Below are 8,086 nucleotides of genomic sequence, written 5' to 3'. Positions count from 1 at the left end.
GAAGGGCTTTTTTATTATTTAGATTTTTTCTGCTTAGATTCTATCAGTGTCTGATGCTGAAATTGACTTCTAATGTACCGAAAGCAGTTGTTTATGTTTCAAAGTCAGTACTGTAGTTACTAAGTAACTGTAGTTACTAAGAGGGTTGTTTGTTGCATTGAGATATTAACAAAATACAGCACTGTAGCACAGCTTCAGAGGGTCTGTGCAGTAGAATACCGTAGCTAGATTAGAGTCCAGTAGCACCTTAGAGACCAATAGGGTTGCCAGCTCTGGGTTGGGAAATACCTGGAGATTTTGGGGGTGGAGTCTGAGGAGGGTGGCAATTGGACTATGGCATTGAAGTCCCTCCCCTCCCAAACCCCGCCCTCCTCAGGCTCTGCCCCAAAAACCTCCAGCCAGTGGTGAAGAGGCACCTGGCAACCCTACATAGAGTCCAATTGCCAAAGCGGCCATTTTCTCCATGGGAACTGATTTCTATCGCCTGGAGATCAGTTGTAATAGCAGGAGATCTCCAGCCACCACCTGGAGGTTGGCAACCCAAGAGACCAACAAGATTTTTTTTTGGAGTATAAACTGCAGCTACAGTTTTTACTGGGGCACATGTCTTTCATCAGATTAAGCCAGTGTTGTGCCATCTACACTGGATTCCAATCTGTTTCTGTGCTGGTTTTGACCATTAAAGCCCTAAATGTCTTGGGCCTTGAATTCTTAAAGGACTGTCCAACCTGGGACTTGAGTTACACACTAGGGGCCTTCTTTGGGGGAAAGGTTTGATTTGCTTGGGTATGATCCAACAAAGGGCCTTTATTGCTAGGGTTGCCAACCTCCAGGTAGTAGCCGGAGATCTCCTGCTATTACAACTGAGCTCCAGCCAATAGAGATCAGTTCACCTGGAGAAAATGGCCGCTTTGGCAATTGAACTCTATGGCATTGAAGTCCCTCCCCTCCCCAAACCTCGCCCTCCTCAGGCTCCGTCCTAAAAATCTCCCGCCGGTGGTGAAGAGGGACCTGGCAACCTTAGGGGCGGAGCCTGAGGAAGGTGGGGTTTGGAAAGGGGAGGGACTTCAATGCCATAGAGTCCAATTACCAAAGTGGCCATTTTTTCCAGGTGAAATGATCTCTATCGGCTGGAGATCAGTTGTAATAGCAGGAGATCTCCAGATACCACTTGAGGGTTGACAACTCTATGTTTGAAAATAATATAGATTGGCATGCATACTACCTCATCTTCTCTGTGGCACAGATGACCTGTTGAGATATAGATAATTACTGGCCACTAGAAGCTGCTTGTAAGTCATCAAGCATATAAATCAACCACCTTTTTAGCCTAGGGCTACAAAGCCTCCAGGGCTACCAGTCTCCTATGGCTACTAGTCTCCAGAGAGTGGCTGGAGATCTCCCAGAATTACAACTGGTCTCCAGGTTACAGAGATTAGTTCCCCTGGAGAAAATGGTTGCTTTGGAAGATCAGCACTATGGCTTTATACTCCACTGAGTATAATCTCCAGGAATTTCCCAGCCCAGAGCTGGCAACCCTAGCTGAGGCTTCTTGGTTCACTCTTCAAAAAAGCCAGGTCTTAATGATGCTAGCAAGATGAGGGAGCAGCATTAGTTATATGCAGTGTCTGACTGCATGGTGAAGAAATTTTCAATATGCCAGTGCAGCTGGTCAGATATGCAAGGTAGCAAGTATATAGAGGAATTCTCCGCATGTGGCTGGAATGCTAGATTCCCAACATGGCTATATGTGTCTTTCAGTAAGTTTACAAGCCAGTACCACATGGAAAGCAGGTTTTCTGTATCCATCTTTTTGAGCCTTGACATCCAGGGGAACAAAACTGGGAATGAGTTTATGCCATATTTTGGTAGTGTTTTCTTGAAAAGTGATGCAACTAAGGACCCTTAAAGCAGTAAATGTGTATGTGCAGGTTCTATTACGATAGGTTCTCAGGAGCAACATTATTTGGACTATGTCTGGTGGCATTTTAATGATCACAATAATTGTTTTGCATTTCTGAGAGAAGTGTCCCATAGGATTCTTTACAACATTTTCTCCACCCTTTGTGATATCTTGATGATTTTGGTTGAGAGGAAAGAGAATAAAAAAGAGCAGAATAAACTTAATTCCTTTGTGTCCAAGCCAGAGGACTGTGAAAATATACAACTGGAAGCTTCTGCCCAGCCCATTTTAACAATACTGTTTTTATTTGTTTTCTAGGATCTAGTTTAGGATCCAAACTGAGAACCCCAAAGCTAAATATCAAAGGGAAACAACATGTCGTACAAGCAGGAGATTCTTTAAAGCTTACATGCAGGTAATCAGCTGAGATTGACTGTGTACAGTTTAGCCTAAATACACCCTTGCTTTATTGTGTTTTTTGAGACTGAAACTGGAAAAAAAAGTAGGGTGGAAGGGTAAAAGGGCCAATAGTTTAATAGGTCTCTGTTTTTATGGTTTCTGTTGTTGTTTTTGATAGATATTAAAGAGAGCCCCAGAAATAGTACAACATAATAGAACAAAAGGTTGGATATTAGAGCTATGTGGTGCAGTCTAACATAATTTTTTTTTGCTTCCTTATCTGTATTTGCAGTGGGGAAGTGGCCCATTCATGGGCTTTGCCTGAAGGTCTAAGTAAGGACAGCAAGCGTCTGAATATCACCACATATACTTGTGGAAGAAACAGAAGACAGTTCTGTAGTAGCCTGACTTTGAACAGAGCACAAGCAAATGACACAGGATATTATAGCTGCAAATATCCATCCTCAAGTGCTGTGAGAAAGAAGACAATATCTACAATATACATATTTATTAATGGTAAGAGCCCCTTTCTATTTTGTTTGTTTGTTTATGTTTGTTTGTTTATTTGTTACCGTCAATGGCCAGCATATCCCTTTCTATTTTAAATCAATGATTTAATGGAATGTTTTATTGCCAATGCAGAAAATGAGAAGGAACGGGTGAGTCATGGATCCCTTGCATCTTGTATTTCTACTGAAGTCAGTTGAATATGGAATTGTGTCCCTGTGTACTTCAAGCCTTAGAATGCCACTAAGGATTAATTCACACAGTTACTGTTGCTGTCTTTAATACCTCTGCTGCTTGCATTCGACTCCAGACAGTATGGACAGCCTCCCTTCTTCTTCTGGCTGCTGGTACACATCTCAGTGGCTCGAGAATAACTTACTCATGATTTCTTGTTCCCTTCATTTTGCCTTGCTGTTCTGTCAAAAAGCAAAGCAAAACAAAGCAAAAATGATGTTTGGGTCCTGACACAGCACATCCTAGGAGAGCCTAGTCCTGTTTGGCAGGTGTACAGAGCTCATCCTTGTGCAGATAAATTACCCCCATCCCAATTCATCTTCACAACTTGTGGGTAAGAGTATCCATCCCTTTGATTGGGAAGGGTGATTGTGGCCCTGCTTCCTTGTGCAGATAAATGACCCCCATCCCAATTCATCGACACAACTTGTGGGTAAGAGTATCTATCCCTTTGTCTGATTGGGAAGGGGCAGCCCAACCAGAGTGAATGAGGTGTAAATCCTAAGAGGGCTAATATTGTAGTGGTTGTATGGTATAGAACCTAGGGCAGTGATGGCGAACCTTTTAGAGACCGAGTGCCCAAACTGCAACCAAAAACCCACTTATTTATCGCCGAGTGCCAATGCGGCAATTTAACCTGAATACCACCCCCAGAGGGGGCCCAGAGGGAGAGGCTAGGGTTGCCAAGTTCCTCTTCGCCATGAGTGGGAGGTTTTTGGGGTGGCGCTTGAGAAGGGCGGGGTTTGGGGAAGGACTTCAGTGCCATAGAGTCCAATTGCCAAAGTGGCAATTTTTTCCAGGGGAACTGATCTCTATTGGTTGGAGATCACCTGTAATAGCAGATCTCCAGCTAGTACCTGGAGATTGGCAACTAGTTCCTTAATGTTTTCTCTCTACATATCAAGACAAATGGAAAGGTGTTTGGAGGATAGCTTGTGGGCACTTCAAAGGTGGAATAGGACTGCACGCCCCTCCGCCCGCACAGACCCAGAGGGTGCTGGAGAAGCCGCTGGAGGGAAAGAAGGAAGGAAGGAAGGGAAGAAGGGAAGGGAGGGGGAAAGGGAAGGGAGGGAGGGAGAGAAAGAAAGAAAAAGAGAGAGAAAGGGAGAAAGAAATGGAGCAAGGGAGAGAAAGAAAAGGACAGAGGGAGACAGAAAAAGAAAGAGGCCATTTATGCATGGGAGGTTTTGCCTTGGATTTGCCACTCGGTGGGGCGCGGCGGCAGGCTTGTGAGAGGCGAGCAGGGTGGGGCAGAGGGTGCCTCCTTCGCACCCACCGACCAGCCATGCCCCTCCGCCCGCACAGGCCCAGAGGGCGCCGGAGAAGCCGCCGGCCATGCCGAGTGTGAGCGCTCGGCTTCTGTTCCCCGCTCTCCCACCCGCCTGGCTGGCCACGCACGCTCCAGCGGCGGCAATGGTGGCAGCTTCTGTGGGAGAGTCCGGGGGCCACCGCCAATGATGTCGGAGGTTCCCCACCCCTGGGCTACAGCCTCCTCCATCCGGGGTGGGGCAGAGCCGGAAAGGCCAGCGGCTTGGAGGAACCGTGCGTGCCGGCAGAAAGGGCTACGCGTGCCGGAAGTGGCACCCGTGCCATAGGTTCGCCAACACGGACCTAGGGAAATCTCATTGGAGTGCAAGGGTATGCATGATTTTGTCGATGCTAGAGTGGAGCTTTCTAGCCATCGCTGCCCACATAGGCTGTTGTAAGAAGGAAGCATGCTCCCTTCTTCTCAAAGCTTATACAGGCAACTGGAGGCTTGATTACACATGTTCTTCTTTTAGAGGATACCATGCGAACTAGTCTTTAGGATATTGTCGAAGGCTTTCACGGTCAGAGTTCATTATTTCTTGTGGGTTATCTGGGCTGTGTAACCGTGGCCTTGGTATTTTCTTTCCTGACGTTTCGCCAGCAGCTGTGGCAGGCATCTTCAGAGGAGTAACACTGAAGGACAGTGTCTCTCCAGTAGATATTTTGTTCACAACGTGTACACTCAGTGAACGTGTGGTTAAAATATGCATATGGTATGGTCTGTTGTGTTACATGGGTGCATTTCAGATATAAGAAAAATATACCAACACTACCAACTAGCATGTAAAATGTACTGGAAGTTAAGGATACTTTTTTCAGTTTGGCAATAAAAGTGTGTTAAATTGCGAACACATTTTTAACATGGCTTTCTCAACGGAAAAAATTGCTGTAAAAAAACAACATATAAATTTAATTGATACTAGGGTTGCCAGCTCCGGGTTGGGAAATACTTGGAGATTTTGGGGGTGGAGCCTGAGGTGGGGTTTAGAGAGGAGAGGGACTTCAACGCCATAGAGTCAAATGGCCAAAGCGGCCATTTTCTCCAGGGGAACTGATTTCTATCGCCTGGAGATCAGTTGTAATAGGGGGAAATCTCCAGCCACCACCTGGAGGTTGGAAACCCTAATTGACACTCATAGTTTTCCACCAAAATAATCCAAATACCTATAAACAGAGCAGTGGGTGATGTGAAAGGCCTCTGCTCGAGACCCTGGAGAGCCACTGCCAGTCTAAGTAGACAGTGCTGATTTTGATGGACCAGGGGTCTGATTCAGTATAAGGCAGCTTTATATTTTTGTGAGTTTCCCATGTGTTTTTATTCCAATATAAAATCGGGGACTAGCTACTCAGGATACTATGGATCAGGATCATGACTTGGACCTATCATAAATGGGAGAACATCAATAAATCATCCCCAAGTATGTTGAATATTGATGGATATGAATAATCTTTTTTCTTATATTTTGCTTCTTGTGAACAGAAATTTGATTAGGCATATGCTATTTATTTCAGTTAGCATTCTGCCCTGAAAATCCTGCACTGAAAGCAGTTTTTTTTAAAGAAGTACAAACATGAAATGAAGTCTATTAAAACAAAGTAATTCTTATCCAAACACAAAGGTCTTCTAATGTTTGCACAGTATGCCCAGATTTAGGCTGTTGCGAACTTCCAGGACCATGGATTCTTACTATGGTGATGAATCACAGTGCACAGTAAATGCTAGCATTTTGTCATCCTAAGGAAAGAAAAGAACAGGAAAAACTCAGGCCATGTGGAATTTTGCATGCCTTATCTGAAAGGAAGTATACCAGAAGTGTGTCTACGAAATGATTAAGAGTGAACTGCATGAACTGTTTCTAATACAAATTCAGTAATACCCTTGCTATACTGGTGTATTGCTGTGTTTGTGTGTTTTTAGCCCAAAGGTGTGAAATGCTGTCTCATTGCCAATTGAAAGAACACTGTAATGTCAGACAGCAGTGTTAGGGACTTTAAGAAAATGTGTGTTTCAAGATTAGCAAGTGCTTGAACCGAATCTGTTAACTTATTGTGCTGCTTAGCCACAATCCTAATGACTGTGACCACACAGTTTTCCTATTGTTGCTAGTGGAAAGGGACGTATATGATCTTGTACAAAGTTCACAATTGTTCAGGCCATTCTTTTTCCATACATTATGCCATGCTTATGCACTTCAGAATCACAGGCATTGATAAACAAGGAAAAATGTATATTTTTGGAGCTTGTTCTCCCAACATATTGAGAAAAAATAATGTTAATGAGTATCATGATATAAGAGTTCTCAACTGCTTACAGCATATGATTGATGAAATCTTTAAAAGGGAATATTAATTATGTACTTTTCAAATTAACAAGCCCCGTGGCACAGAGTGGTAAGCTGCAGTACTGCAGTCCAAGCTCTGCTCACAACCTGAGTTTGATCCCAATGGAAGTCGGTTTCAGGTAGCCGGCTCAAGGCTGACTCAGCCATCCATCCTTCCGAGGTTGGTAAAATGAGTACCCGGCTTGCTGGGGGTAAAGGGTAGATGACTGGGGAAGGCACTGGCAAACCACCCTGTAAACAAAGTCTGCCTAGTAAACTTCGAGATGTGAGGTCACCCCATGGATCAGGAATGACCCGGTGCTTGCACAGGGGACTACCTTTACCTTCAAATTAACAAAATTAACTTTGAAATCAGCATGGATTTAGAACCACACAGTTGCATATTTCTTTCTCCTAATATTTTGGTATTTTAGTGAAAAGTAGTTCTGGAAGCCATGGTTTTATACAGAATACCCTTTCCCTTACTAGCATATCTTTCCCCTTTCAGATAGGAAAGCAGCTATGGAGACATAGAGAATTTTGAGCAGATAAGTGGCAGGAAGAGAAAATGTTACTAACCTCCTCATGTGCGTACGCACGCGCGCGCACACACACACACTTTTTGGGATCCTGATCACAGCCAACAAGGCTGCATTTCAGTCCAACAAACCTTTGGCAAATAGTGTTATATAACATGTAGCTTCAAACTTATGCATCATACAGTTGTTTCTAACACAGTTTCATTCCCACCTGTAAGTTATACAGACACAGAAGAGAAAATACAATCTGAATATTACACTTTTTCATTTGGACATGTAACCCACCATCCACATCTGCTTTCCCCTTCATTCCCTTTTCTTTGTATGTTTCTTATTTAGACTGTAAGTCTGAAGGCAGAGCTTCAGTTTTACAAGCATCACCCAGTTTGTGTTAGTACTGCAGAAATAATAATAAAAGGAGACAGATTACGACTCAGCTCTACAGCTTTGCATACAGAAGGTCCCACATTTAAGCCCTATCATTTTAAGCTAAAGGTATTTTGGATAGCATTTGCTAGGAAAGACCCACACCTTAGGTCTTGGAGGGACATAATGACAAATCTGAATTTGAATCCCCACCTGAGTAAGCTCCAGGATTGGTGGTAGAGCATGCCATCAAGTTGCAGCTAATTTATGGCAACCCTATAGGGTTTGGAAAAACAACAAGAAAAGATGGGGGGGGGATCAAATGGAACTCAACCAAAATGCTGATTCCAAACCGAAGAGGTTGAGCTGAAAAATGCTAAAATTACAAATATATAAATTTTAATAAGGTGCACAATCAAATTAAAAACATAAGGCCTCTAGCATAGGCAAGACTTTCACATTCAATATATACAAACATAAACACCTGCGATGTACAATCTTACATTGAC

The 8,086-nt window shown here is 43.7% G+C and overlaps 1 protein-coding gene across 1 annotated transcript in view; it reads left to right on the top strand.

The window, feature by feature from the left end:
- The first annotated feature begins 1,740 nt into the window (after positions 1-1,740).
- The window catches only part of FLT1 (fms related receptor tyrosine kinase 1), a 128,860-nt gene continuing 122,514 nt past the window's right edge, over positions 1,741-8,086 (top strand). The window contains exons 1-2 of the mRNA XM_056858160.1: positions 1,741-1,760; positions 2,595-2,818. Coding sequence (XP_056714138.1) covers positions 1,741-1,760; positions 2,595-2,818 — 244 coding nt within the window. The remainder of the gene's footprint in view (positions 1,761-2,594; positions 2,819-8,086) is intronic.

The sequence above is a fragment of the Euleptes europaea genome, chromosome 12, assembly GCF_029931775.1.
Source record: "Euleptes europaea isolate rEulEur1 chromosome 12, rEulEur1.hap1, whole genome shotgun sequence".
NCBI lineage: Eukaryota > Metazoa > Chordata > Lepidosauria > Squamata > Sphaerodactylidae > Euleptes > Euleptes europaea.
Note: the sequence above shows the minus strand (reverse complement) of the source record. Positions and strands in the feature narration are given on the sequence as shown.